The sequence below is a fragment of the Buteo buteo genome, chromosome 8, assembly GCF_964188355.1.
Source record: "Buteo buteo chromosome 8, bButBut1.hap1.1, whole genome shotgun sequence".
In the NCBI taxonomy this organism is placed as follows: domain Eukaryota; kingdom Metazoa; phylum Chordata; class Aves; order Accipitriformes; family Accipitridae; genus Buteo; species Buteo buteo.
The window spans coordinates 7,688,376-7,703,604 of NC_134178.1; the positions used below are offsets into that span (position 1 = coordinate 7,688,376).

Genomic DNA, 15,229 nt, shown 5'->3' on the forward strand with positions numbered 1-15,229 from the left:
TATGCCCAAAATTTACAAATATAAAAAATTTCAAAAGTGATTCTTCATGACTGGAAGAAGGAAGTGTTTGAGATGAGATCTTTAAAAAATAAGCAACCGAGGGGAAAAGAAGGAAGGTTAAGCAAAATTTCCTACTAACAGAGAAGAGAGACCAGAACTAATGAAGAGTGCACTGAATGCATAAGGAAGTATTACATGGAGAGAATCAAAGACCAAGTTTTTATACCACTTACTGCAAAACAGTAAGTTAATGCAAAATTAGTAATGAAGGCTTAATGCCAAAAAGATATAACAAGAGCTAGCTAGAGATTTCTGTAGCACATGATAATACACATTCCTTCCTTTCTGCAATCTAGAATTCTCTAAGGAAAGAAGTTTTCTTTCAAAAGAAGAGAAAAAAAAGTAAGACAGTAGTTGTTTTAACTGAAGCCACAACAATCTGAATAAATTAACTGTAGGAACAATTATGAAGAAAGTAGAAAATTTCTAACAACTCTTGATAGTTCTGTAGAGAAAGCTTTTTCATCCATTCACTGGGGAGGAAGGAAGGGGAAAAAAAAGGGGGGGGTCTCTTTTTGGGTATTCTTTGCAAGTATAACAGCAGGCAGCCAGCATTATCAAATCCTGTAGTAAGAGGCAAAAGAACTCTGATATTAGCTTTTGATACTGAATCTAAATTAGATAGCAAGGTGGAACAACATTTTTTTGCTGAAAATGCATTGTAGACTTTTATTTCTTCCTAGACAATTTTAATGCCGAAATAGTACAATCTAGCCATCAAAAAACCATGTTTTATTTCTATTTTCCTGCCTAGGTTTTTTATGTCTATCTTTATAAACTAGGAATGAAACTGAACTGTATGGCATGACTAAAAACATTCCAGAAAAGTTCAACAATGTACATGCTTATAAAATACAGTAAGTGTATATCAGGGCATACTTGTTTAGGTGTGTATCCATTTGAAAATTAAAATCTTACCATTATTTTAAGGAATTGCACAAATTTATCATTACTGATGTAATATATATGGATATTTATCATTACATGGCAGCAGCAGATGATATTTGGTTATTATTACAACGTATAATATAAAGTATTGATATGCTGGTACTGACATGCTGCTGTACTGCTTTTGCATATCAATTGCTATCAACCATTTACTCCCATGTACTTTCTTTCCTTTAAAATACTTCTAGTTCAAGGGCATTAGTATCAGGTTTCTGCTAACAGTACAATTGGTAACATAAAGTCCTTTCAGAACAGAAGACTGTAAACAGAAAAACAGTCTGAAAAAAGAAAACCAAATAAACACGAAGCCCTTCTCATGAAGTACTTGCATGCTGTGGTATCCATGAACCGTCACATGCAAATACGTGAGGTGCTTCGTCTCAGGAATTTCTACACCTTTCTTTTTCAATTACTTAAAGCCATTGCCAGTGTCATGTTACAATATATAAAGGCACATCCTATTCCAGAAAATTCCCGAATTTCCTAACTCTGGGATAAATGCTTATTGTTCTTACAACTGGATACCCACCACAGCGCTTTAGTTTTAGATATTGGTAGCAATAGATCTTGTATTATTTGCTCAAATTAGCTGTAGAATGTTTCCCTTTCTCAACAAAGATGATCCTACATATGCCTGAACTTTATTTCCAAATTTGTGCATATTAAAATTATGGTCCTTAACTTTTGTTAAACTTTGGTGTAAATATTTTATGAGTACTGAGAAATTTGATAACCAACTTCCATCTTCCAGAGTAAAATTTTTTCTCTTTTCCCTAATCATTCAACTAATTTTTACTTTAGCATTGATTTTTCAGCCTTTATTTATTTCAACTTGATGTCTAGGAATGTATTTATTTTTGTGCAATTTTAGCTTTTAATATTCTTTTTCCCCTCTTTGTATAATCTGACTGCATCAAATATTTATTTCACTTTTAATACCAAAAGACATATTATTGGGCATTTATCTTAACATTAGAATTTCACCAAATAATTCTAATATTAAGACCTAGCCTGACAGTTGGAACAAAAGTGTGTATCTTAGGAAAGCATTCACTTTCTTTTTCATAAGACTAAGTGGTAGAAAGATTGTTGTTTCTCTTGAGTTTGTGTCAGTATTTAATAAACCTCACACTCACATCATTTTACAGGTATCATAAATTGTTTCATTGCAAATCTCTGTGTTATGTAGAAAGCGCTATGCTTTCTGCATGGAGCCCTTTACAGTCAGACATATTGTCCCTTTTTAAGTACTTACAGGTAAACTGAACAGGACCTCTTTCCTTCAGAGATCACTGAGATATCAAGCTATTCAAGCTTCCAAGACCTTGAAATAATTACTACAGCACTTTCCTGAATCCTTCCTCATTTCTAATCTCCCTTCTGAACTATGGAAACCAGAACTAGATGTGATGTTCCAGTAATACTCTTCCTTTCATAAAATGGTAATAGCACTTTTTAATATTTACACTGTATTTTGCCAGTTACGCATTCAAGACCCTTATTTTTCCAAATTTAAAAAAAATTCCTTAATGAAAGAGTGAGAGGGAACTGAAGTCAGAAAAACACAGAGTGGGAAATAAGGCTGAAACCCTTAGTACTCTTCTACTTTGCAGATTTCTCAAACGTTTTCAGAGACACCACTTTGCAAAACAAAGCCCTTCCTCCCCTTTCAACTTATGTTATTTCACCTTTGATATATAACATTATTTAGTATAAAAACCATGTTGTTCAAATAAACGCAACTGCTGAGCAAGCTGTTCTGCTTCATTTAAACTTAGTTAAAGATGATCTTTCATTAACAGCTGAAAAGACAAATAGGATGGATTTTTGTTTTGGTTTTAACAGTTTTACCCAAAAATCCATAGCCATTTCCTTCTTACCCTGCCATAATTGGTGTTGTGCTGCTAGACGGGAGCAGCAAATATACAGCAGATGAACTGCTTATAAACTCCATTAAACAAAGATAACATAATAGCTCTGACTTGTCAAACATGCTCCTTACTTGCAGGAAGAGCATGTTCTTTTCTACAGATACAGTTCTATAAAGTAAGACTGCATGGCAGGAAATCTTTAGACTAAACTGTGAAAAATAATAATTATCAAAATTATAAACATATATATGCATTACAAAGTCAGTGACAGTGGCAACTACATTAAAAAGTTTTAAAACATGTATCTTTACAAAATAAAAGCAAAATGTACTCAATTTTAAATCATTGTTTTATCCTAAAGATGCACAGAACACGTGAAGGCAGATGGATGCTTATCAAGTTACAACTCTGAGCTATAAAACCTCTCTATTCAAAGTTTCTTGTATTTTCACCTCTAGAAGGAAGACAGGGAGTGACACTGGCACAGCACAACATTCTTCCAGTCACAGCATGGGACAGGTCCAAATATGCACAAAATAATAAATAAAATAAAATTAATAAAATAAATACAATGAAAGGAAGTCAATGTCTTCCTCCCGGATCCAGTGACGACGAGCAATGGGCACGGCCAACACCAAACCTATTGCTGACTTTAGAGAAGCAGTATCGTCTAAGCCTCACAGACGCAATAGTCTCAAGACTGCACCAAAGACAGAGGTTGGCCTTGACACTGACAGTCATGCAAGCAGATGTCAGCGTTCACCGATGAAAAACTAAATCACATACGAGCATCTTCACCCCTAAAGGCTTCATCTGTCAAGGAAGCCTGAAGCCTTTGCTGTCTATCCACATGTTCTTCTTCTAGGCCAACTCCAGATTTCAGTGAATGTTCTGAACCTCAATTCTGACCAGAGAACGAGGTGCAGGATACTCTGGTGTGTTTTCTGATTAACATCCTTCTTCACCACAGCAGTATGCCTATTCACACACCAGCATGAGAGAGAGGCCTTCCAAAAGGTTTTCACCATACAAAAAAACTTGTGGCAAATACAACTATTCTCCACTGAATTCATTATTGCAGATATTAAACAAAAAAGAAACACATCAAGTCTAATAATTAAATCCCTCTCACTTTTGCAAAACCTAAACAACTTTCTACTAATATATAGTAGAAATAGCTATTCAATAGATATAGATGGCATGAAAAGTATTAAGATAAAGACCTATATCATCATTTTTCAAAGCCACATTTTGAAACAGAATCATTTTTTAAATAAACCCTTTGTATGAAGGAAGGAAGAGTAAAAAGGAATGCTACCACTTACACTTTTTAATCCCATTTGTGCCTCACTATGCTGGATGATTAAGACCACTAAATGTAATTAAACTTTTATTACTATACTGTCAGTTAAAAGAGAGAACTGAACTCTGAAAGTTAACATGATAAGGGGCTAGAACAAAACCTCAAAATGTAAACAGAAAAATGGAAAGTTAACAAAATTTTTGTTATTGGACAGTGACTATGTAATTTTGCTTTAAAAGATTAAGATCTGTTCTCCTCATTTTGGCTGGGATAGAGTTAATTTTCTTTCTAGTAGCTGGTATAGTGCTGTGTTTTGGATTCAGTATAAGAAGAATGTTGGTAACACAGGGATGTTTTCAGTTGTTGCTAAGTAGTGTTTATGCTAAGTCAAGGATTTTCCAGCTTCTCATGCCCAGCCAGCAAGAAGGCTGGAGGGGCACAAGAAGTTGGGAGTGGACACAGCCAGGACAGCTGGCCCAAACTGGCCAAAGGGGTATTCCATACCGTGTGACATCATGCCCAGTATATAAACTGGGGGGAGTTGGCCAGGGGGCATCACTGCTCGGGAACTAACGAGGCATCGGTCAGTGAGTGGTGAACAATTGCATTGTGCATCACTTGTTTTGTATATTCCAATCCTTTTATTATTATTATTGTGATTTTATTATTGTTATTCTTATCATTATTAGTTTCTTCCTTTCTGTTCTATTAAACTGTTCTTATCTCAGCCCTCGACTTCTACCTTTTTTCTTCTCATTCTTTCACCCATGCCACTGGGGGGGGGGCGGGGAGTGAGTGAGTGGTTGTGTGGTGCTTAGTTGCTGGCTGGGGTTAAACGACAACATTTATTCAGAGAGAAAAGACCAACTAAGATGCAGGGAAATATATACAGCATGTGGACCATGGAATACGAAGAAGAAACAACACAATTACTGATAATGCTTTATTGAAGAATAGATTTAAAGTCCCAGGAAATTGCTTTGGAGACATAAATAAATAAATAAAAGATAAAAAAAAGATTGCACTGATTAAACCCAATACTAAGCAAGTATGTGAGATACTATTTAAAAGTCATAGAAAGGAGGAGGTAAGGTTGACCACAGGTCATGAAAAAATATTAATGCAAATTTTAAAACATAGCATATCATTACCAAGAAATAGATATATACTGATTAGAAAATATTACTGACATGAAAAAGTCCATCTATAGATGCTACACTATAGGTAAATATTTTTACTTAGCTATCTGATATGACTATATAAAACACAAAAGGAAAACACTGAAAAGTATTTTTCATCTCAAACAGTAAGAATGATGCATGCCAAATAACAATTTAAAATTTAATTCTTGATTGTTAGTTGTTCTGCACTTTCTTTGTTGGAAAGCATGGCAAAGAAAACATAATATCACATATTTCTAACTATAGCCTATCATTTAGGCTACATAAGATAAATACTGAGATCAGATCAATGTTATTTATAGACTCAGTTATTCATGGGTAACATTTTCATAAATTAATACAGAATCAAAAACTATCAGGTTTGGGGCTGCCATGTTGCTGCTGAAGATGTAGATTTGGGGGGGGAGAATACAAAACCTCTCTGCTAAGGAATGGGAATGCTGCTAAGGAATGGGAATGATTCCTATCTTTAAGTATCATTCTAAAGTATGGTATTTCTTTTTCTTCTTTAAATTGCCAGTAAATATCAGACTAAAATTCAACAGTCATGCCAATCTGGGTATGTACTAGGGTCCTCTAAATGAAATTATGTTATATATATATTGAAGTGACCAAATAGAATGTATTTATATTGTACAATCTACATAGCATTCATTATTACTGGTAGACACGGAATTTTTATCCTGTTGTGTTAGAATAAAAACATTAAAAAAAATAATAAAACCTCCTATCCTACAGGTGTAGAATAACTTCTCCTTTCCAACATTAACAGGTACGATGCATGCAAACATCCGATCATAACACAACTATATCTTGTTATTTCCACATTTAGCCTAGCCCATACTCTTATAAATAGACAACAAAAAGGGATTATGGGGAAAAAATAGGTCAAGAGTACCTTAAACTACTCAGTTACATAAAATTCTGTTCTGTAACAAAGGGGCTTCATGTAGTATGACACTCACTTAATTAAACCTGTTGATTATGTTGCTGAAAAGCTTATCACAACCCTTTCTTAATTTTCTCTGATTTCATTAGAAGTCGAAGCTTTCTTGGGAAAGAAAAGGAAGCAGAATAGAAAAGACAGGTTTGATAAGAACGAATTATAGGAGTGGGTATACCTTATTATAGCTGCATAGTAGTAATTAAAACTTTTTCCCTAGGTTATGGGGCTGCATCAAAAGAAGCTTGACCAGCAGGTCAAGGGAGGTGATTCTCCCTCGCTACTCCACTCTCGTGAGACCCCACCTGCAGTACTGCATTCAGCTCTGGGGCCCCAGCGTAAGAAGGACATGGACCTGCTCGAGCGGGTCCAGAGGAGGGCTACAAAGATGATCAGAGGGCTGGAGAACCTCTCCCATGAGGACAGGCTGAGAGGGCTGGGGTTGTTCAGCCTGGAGAAGAGACGGCTCTGGGGAGACCTTATAGCAGCTTTCCGGTAACTAAAGGGGGCCTACAGGAAAGATGGGGAAGGACTCTTTATCAGGGACTGAAGTGATAGGGTGAGGGGTAATGGCTTTAAATGGAAAGAAGGTAGATTTAGATTAGTTGTAAGGAAGAAGTTCTTTACTGGGAGGGTGGTGAGGCACTGGAACAGGTTGCCCAGAGAGGTTGTGGATGCCTCATCCCTGGCAGTGTTCAAGGCCAGGTTGGATGGGGCTTGGAGCAACCTGGTCTAGTGGAAGGTGTCCCTGCCCATGGCAGGGGGGGTGGAACTAGATGATCTTTAAGGTCCCTTCCAACCCAAACCATTCTGTAATATATGATTCTATAGTCTAATTGATGGTCTTATGCCCTTTTGTTTTGTACTGGTTGTCATTCGTTGTGTTTGCAGTTTCACTCATCACACAACAATCTCTCTATTAACTTCAATGTCACATCTTCCCTTTAGCATTAACCACAAAATGAATGACTCCCTGACTAATAAGGGATTACAGCAAGAGGTGTGCAAATGATGGGAAAACAAAGGGATAGAATCTATTACCTAAAACTTCAAACCAAGTGTAATTTGTACTGGGTTTGCTCTAGAAACACACACATACAGAAACAGATGAGGCAAGACAGTCAAAGCATTTCTATGGATGCTTTATCCAAGGAAACCAGCAACTTGTTAGTTTGGTGAAGCATGGAGCTCATTTTAGATGCTGCTTCTCTGTTGCTTAAAATCTGGAGCCATTATTTTAGTTCCACTTGACATTTTAGCCTTATCGTTCTTTAATAACACACCGTTAAGAAAAGGGCAACTTATTTCAAAGTTAATTATGCCTAACACAAGTTTCTAAATGCTCAATACACTATCCTTTGGTTTATAAAGCATTAAAGTTTTACTATGATTTACCATTCTTCTGAGCTATATATTGGGATTGAATTATTTCCCAGGCTACTTGTAATGATTCAGAGAGATTAAAGCTCTTCAGGATCCTATTTAAGACAATGGTGAACAATCACTGTGATATGTGATGTGATCTTCTTACACACCAAAATTTTTACAAAGCAAAGAACTACAGGATACATTCTGCATATCATCAAGAGGAGCTTTAAGAGGATGGAGGTAATCAAGGTGTAGATCAATGCACAAAGGAGACCAAAAGAACCCTAACAATCTCAGTATGAAACGGAGCTGGGCTGAGGATTAGACTGTGTCCTTAGGCATTCTGCTGGTGGCAGACTTAGTAGACGAGCTCCATCCACATGCAGTAAGTACAGATTCCTTGGGTCACATAACACTGACACACTATAGGGGCTGTGCTTGAACTGCTTGGCAGGCACACAGAATTCAAAGTGGTCGCGGGGTTGCTCTTGTCCTATGCTTAATTCTTTCAGAATTTCCACAAACTTCTTACAGACACCAGACCCTTCACTTCTGTACAAGCTCTTCTGTCAATACTGCGTACTGAGACAAGACCATCTCCCCAATCCTTACAACATTTCTAATTAATCTGTAGATCTTATTGGCCATTTCAGCATTAAGAAAGAGCTCACACTGAAATAATAATTTTCTGTGACTGACAGTCCTTTTAACTAACAACTGTTTTCCAAAACTAGCCTCTTACCTGGTTTAGCATGCAGACTCTGTTCCGCATATACTACTACGTGTTTGGTTGCACTAAAATACAGAGTTTATAACTATGTAGCAATTCCAGCTAACTATTCTTTCACAAAATCTGGGTCATTGCTAAGTCAACAAAGACTTTATATAATCTTCTAAATTACTGATGAAAAGTAGTTAACTGTCCAACAAGTATGAGTTCCTGAGGGCTCACTTTCTGATGACTCTCCAGTAATGAATTAACAACAACATTTGCTACAGTTTTTCCAATCTGGTGAATATATTATTTTAGTTCCATACAAGCATATGGTTTGGATTTTGATCAAGATGTCATATTGCAAGTAAGGTAAACATATTGTATTCTTTTTATCTATTAGATCTGTAATACTGCCAAAAATGTAATAAGGTTATTTAACAAGATCTATTTTACAGGAAAATATGTTGAGTGGCATTGATTTTTACCGTCTAATTCCCTGTTGGCAGAGTTCTTAAGATATTGGCTGGACACTTTTCCTGCTACTGCAGCCTAAGAAATTCTGATCCAAGGATTGATATTAGTTAGCTTGCTTCCACCTTTGTTTTTCTTCATAAATCTAAGCACTCTGTCATTTCTTCAGAGAAGCAGCTACTACAACCCTAAGGAAAGCTGCCACCATGGCTAAAATGCTGCTTCTACAGATAATTAAGTTAAAATTTTCAGATGAGACCAATGTTTTGCCTCCATCCACAGGAACACCACCTGAGGACTTCTGTCACAATATTAGATTTTCTAAGAGCCTGTAAATATTCCTGTGTTTCCCTGTTAGCACAATAAATACACTGAATCAGCCCGCACTGCCTTTGTACTGAACACATCTTTGTTTTCATGCTGTCAGCTGGTTATCACAGCTTCCCTTTCTAGCTGCTCTTCAGCTCACCACCTCTCTGAATTCACTACCAAAGCCCCATTTATTTTTCTGCATCATCTTGTCATTTCTACTCCCTCATGTAACTATTTAAGTGTCCGAGAAGGAAAAAATAAATATCAAAGAGACTGTGTTCACTGCAGTATGATTTAGTCTCTGACTTTCCATTGCTTGCTTCCCTCTTTCAGATACATTTATAATGTCCTTTGATGGATAAAGCAGCAGCATAAACTGACAGTAAAATAACCAATTCCTTACTGTAATGTAGTGTCTTCACTACATTTTAGCAATTAATCCTCTAAAATTTTTAGGTATGTTCATTCACATTTTAACTTTAAAAATAATTTGAGAAGTTGCTAAGCAACAGTGACCTGCCATCTGGTCAGTTAACAACCTTTGTTCTGATATCATGATGGACATCTTATTATGTCCTTATCAGACTTGTGTGTGCAGATTTTGCTCTCTATCCCAGCTGGTATTCCCCTCTTCTATAGTGCAATCCAAAGAATCCCCTACACCACTCAACAAAGCCATTATGACTTATTTTAGTTCACCTCTACATCAATTATTACAAAGACAGGCAATTATTTTTTAACTTGACAACAAAAGGATTTTAACTAGGATTTAAATATCACTCCAGAAATTTTTCAGCCTTCAACCTGTGTTACATCTAATTCTACAACTTCTACTGACTGCTTGTCCTGTAGTCACTCATCAGGCTAGTCTTGCTTCTAACACTGCAATAACTGTTGTCATCTTCCTAAAAAAGTTCCTAGTGACACCCTAAAATGTTTTACAGCACAGATACTGTAATTTAAGTAGAATGAATCTGTAACAAAAAGATTTGTCAGAAATAATCGATAAATTCTTTATTTTTATTCCAGGAAAGAAACAAAAACCACAAGGGATACACCAAGTATGGAAACAAACATACACCATGAAAGCACATGACTAACTCCAATGACACTTGGAGAAGTGAACTGCGGAAACATGCAGAAGGACTCTAGTGATCAAGAAGTGATGGAACAAAACTATGGATGCACTGACTATAATTCAAGCCTTTACAAAATTTGCTAAGAAAATTACTACTTGTATTTTAAGTAGCAAAACAAAAAACTATTTGTGTTGTTATCAGATACCCATGGGACATTACATTAGCTGTGATATAACCTTGCACAGATACCCTAGCAGATAAATATAAACACAATTTTTATCACAGAATCATTTAGGCTGGAAAAGACCTTTAAGGTCATTGAGTCCAACCGTTAACCTAGCAATGCCAAGTCCACCATTAAACCATGTCCCCAAGTGCCACATCTACACGTCTTTTAAATACCTCCAGGGATGGTGACTCAACCACTTCTCTGGGCAGCCTGTTCCAATGCTTGACAATCCTTTTGGTGAAGAAATTTTTCCCAATATCCAATCTAAACCTCCCCTGGCACAACTTGAGGCCATTTCCTCTTGTCATGTCGCTTGTTACTTGGGAGAAGAGACTGACCTTCACCTCGCTACAACCTCCTTTCAGGTAGTTGTAGAGAGCGATAAAGTCTCCCCTCAGCCTCCTTTTCTCCAGGCTAAACAACCCCAGTTCTCTCAGCCACTCAAGTTTTTTTAAGAAATGCAACCTAGAGTGCTTTATAAGTTTAAATAAAGCATTAAAAAAAAAAAAATCAACTACCAAAGGAGGGATTAAAATGAAAGCCAAGCAAAAAAGAAAGCAATTAAGATTTCAGTATAAAATTTAAGATACTAGAAAAATTAAGAGGGAACAGACACTGACCAAAGGTGACAAGATCACTCTGAAGACTAATGCACAACTTTTCATTGATGAGGGACAGGGAGAAAACAGCATACAACTAGTTGACACCTCCCTCTAGCTGACTGAGGAGAGGCAAACAAGAAAAGATATGTGGTATAACTGGCACAATTTGAGCGCAGATCAGTGCTGGATAAGAAGGGGAAGTGAGAAATGAGCACAAATTTGGGAACTGTCAGATAAACAAACCAAACAAATTCCTCATTTAGAACAAGTCTCCTGTGGTTGTGTACCTTTGAAAAAACTAAGGGCAAGTGCAAAGCGCTGTTTTGAGCTAGTAAGATACAACTTGGGTAGTGATGACAAAGACAAGGTTGACTATTTGATCAATAGTAGAATTGAGAAAGATCATTTTCTGAATGTATTTAGGAAAACCTTAAAAATACAGATTATCTCATAAAAAAAAACCAAATTCATCATATTTAAGACTATTCTCACCTGTTTTCTGAGGTGAAAGGTCTTTTGCTGATGAAACATTCAAATTAACTCTGCTTGATGCCAATACTGGAATAGAGAACTTCTCAGGAACCTCAAAGAATTCTTGCATGCTCACTTCTACACTGTAATCCACATACTTCAGCTCTGGGGGGAATTTACGAGGTTCCAGGAGTGCATGCCTCTGCAAGTGAAGGAATAATGTATACATAAGAACAATCATATCATAATAATTTCAGGTTAAGAAATGTAAAATTATACAGGCTTAAGGTTGTAATTTTAAAATTGAATTGGTAATTAGGCAAGTTATATAGAAATTGTTGAGAGATCCTTCTAAATAAAAACTGTCTTGTATAGTTTTTTCAGACATCATGCATCTGAAATATTCATTTAAGGAAAATGCATTTTGAGATTTACAGTAAAACCACCTCCTACCCAGAAACCACTCTGCAATCTTTTATATGTATTCAAGGAAGGCAAGAAAAGGGGAGAAAAAACACAAAAAGAAAAAGATATTTTGTATCAGATGTAGATAGATGTTTGTTCTTTTACTTCATAAAGTTTATGAATAATAAAAAGCATGAAAAGGAAAAATTACTTTGATATTTTGCAAGGGATAACTATATAGTTAGCTGAGCAAGCTTTGATACTTTAATGTGGACAATATATTTTAGAAATCAAAGCATTTAGAATTAAATTAAGGGACAAATAAGCTCCTCCTCTTGGTAAAAAGCACTGCTAATCAACAGCATAAAACAGATTAGTAAAGGATTAGCACACTACGTAAAAGCAAGCTCAAAATAGGCATCTAAACCTCTTAATGAACTAAATTTGACTCCTGTAAGATAGCATTACAGAAATAATGCAATGATTTAATACACTACTTGCTCAAAATTGTGATTTTTGATCCAATTACACAGTATAATTGCAATGTTCAAGATTAACTGTAAACTGAACAAATTTAATATCTAAATCTAGTCACGTTTTTTATAGACAAGTCTTTGAATTGATCAATTATCTTGAATCAAAACTAAGGAGGAGGTAAATACAGAAGTATTCAGTTTGTGCTAGGAAAACTGGTTTTTTCTCAAAGCTTATTGGTTTAAAATAATGCCAGGACAGCAGGTATTGCAGTACATATTGCAATGCGACAAGGAATGGAAATCTACTGTGGGAATTCAAAAAGATGATTTAAAAGGAAAGTTGATTGTTCTTAAGGATTACTATTAAGGGTAATATGGTCAAATTACTGTTCAAATCAACTGGGTTGAGGTTCTGCTTTGGGTTGGTGGTTTGTCTTTTTTTTTTTTCTGTTTTAATACAAAGCTCACATTCTGTTACCAGTTTTAGAAAGCAGACCTACACTTTGCCATTGTTTTGTTTTGACCATTAATCTATCCATCCAAAGTGTCAATACGGTGTTAAACACAAAGTACATACGGAATTTAGGAACCTGTTAAGCTTTAGTTGCTAATACAGGTTTTTGACACAATAGATATAGAAACAGATTACTATTCAAGATCCTTGTTCTATGAAGAACAACTGGACAGATGTATGTGACTAAAAAAATACTCATCAAAACAAAACATTAACATAGTTCTTTTTTTACTGTATTTGCACCACTTCTATGGTGTTAATTGTCTTCCTAGTAGCTGGTACAGAGCTGTGTTTTGAGTTCAGTATTAGAATAATGTTGATAACACACGGACGTTTTCAGTTGTTGCTTAGTGTTTAGTCTAAAGTCAAGGATTTTTCAGCTTCTCATGCCCAGCCAGCAAGAAGGCTGGAGGGGCACAAGAATTTGGGAGGGGACACAGCCAGGACAGCTGGCCCAAACTGGCCAAAGGGGTATTCCATACCGTGTGACATCATGCCCAGTATATAAACTGGGGGGAGTTGGCCTGAGGGCGATCACTGCTTGGGAACTAACTGGGCATCGGTTAGCGAGCAGTGAGCAATTGCATTGTGCATCACTTGTATATTCTAATCCTTTTATTATTACTATTGTCATTTTATTAGTGTTATCATTATCATTATTAGTTTCCTCTTTTCTGTTCTATTAAACCATTCCAATCTCAACCCACGAGTTTTACTTCTTTTCCCAATTTGCTCCCCCATGCCACTGGGTGTGGGGGGGAATGAGTGAGCAGCTGCGTGGTGCTTAGTTGCTGGCTGGGGTTAAACCACGACACACACACAGACACACACAAAATAAATATGAAAATCAATAGGTGCTACTAATTCAGTTGCTCTATTAATAGCAAGTTCCATTTCTCACTGATAGGACTGGAATGACAGAAAACCTTGCAGCGGGAAAAAAATGTTTCATTTTCACTTGTAATGGGAAGTTCCAAACCAAAAAAATTACATATATTTACCAGTTTAAATTTGACTTTGATCTTCTACATATTCAAATATAAATTTATACCTACACCTGATTTTGGTAATCAGACTATTTTCCAACATTGAAATCAAAATCCAACATCATTAAAAAGTTTGGGAAGTCTTAATTGACAAAATGATTGTAAGATGACCTTTGGTGGAGTACTGAACACATTTAAATTATAATTATCTTGAAGAGTTATCTTATGATTTTAAAAAATCACTTAAGTACTTTATTTTAAGATCCTTGTTCTCATTTTTAAAGATATGTTAGGAGAAAAGACAGCTGGTTAGTACTACATCATCTATGAACATTTCAAGTATTTCCTGGTACCTTGTCAAAGACTAAAGGATGAAAATATTTTTATGAGACCTAGATCTTTTTGAAAGGGGAAAAAGAAAATCCTGCAAACACACACAAGACTAAACCCTCTTGCCTCAGAGAGTAACATTTCCAAGAAAAGAGAAAATATCCAACTCAATTCAGATAAATGTTGCAGCTGCTCTCCTTCTTTTTAGTATTTCTCAGGGCAGTGAGAGTTAAATGGAATTTAATATTTTTTAACTTTCATTATCAATTGCAGGTCTAAGGCTGCTGTGCTACAATAAGACAGATTCCAATATGTACTTCATCAATGTAATGGTTCATGATATTCCAAGTGTGGAAGTGTTATTACCAGTTAAGAACAGTATTTGCATTCAGTTCCCAGCATTAATTTCTTTTTTAGAATAATTTTTTTTAAAAGGATTGCAGGGTATATAGAGCATCAGAATTAAACTTGATATTTTTCAAAGACTGATTGATTTTCCAAGGTATTTTTGTAGATTTACCATCTGCACTTTCTATGTATAAAGGATGGCAGATTCTATTACAGAGTACTGAGGCACCTTACTCTTTCCTTGCATATTACTGTCTTCCAAATCCTAATTTAGGCCTATTTCTTCCTTCCAGGACCTAACTTCTAAAACCATCCCTCATGAATAAAAGAATTTTATGATCTCAATCTCTCAGAATCCCTGTGATCAATTATGTTTGCTATCTCCCTTAATCCCATATCAAAAGATAAGTGATGTAATATAAAAGACATTGGTCCCACTTACAATTTCGACAAATTGAAATCTGACCACAGATCCTTTTGTGAAAAGTTCATTCCCATTCAAACGTATCTAATGTAACTTTTTAATTACAGTATCTTTTCTCTTCAAGGACACCATGATTCTTTCTCAGATAGAGGGGGGGTTTATGCCTTGTATTTATTTATAGGGTGTATACTTT

The 15,229-nt window shown here is 35.7% G+C and overlaps 1 protein-coding gene across 1 annotated transcript in view; it reads right to left on the reverse strand.

Annotated features, from left to right (window-relative positions):
- CFAP47 (cilia and flagella associated protein 47) overlaps window positions 1–15,229 on the reverse strand; it is a 329,354-nt gene that overhangs the window by 172,714 nt on the left and 141,411 nt on the right. The window contains exon 45 of the mRNA XM_075033536.1: window positions 11,575–11,755. Within this exon, the coding sequence (XP_074889637.1) occupies window positions 11,575–11,755 (181 nt within the window). The remainder of the gene's footprint in view (window positions 1–11,574; window positions 11,756–15,229) is intronic.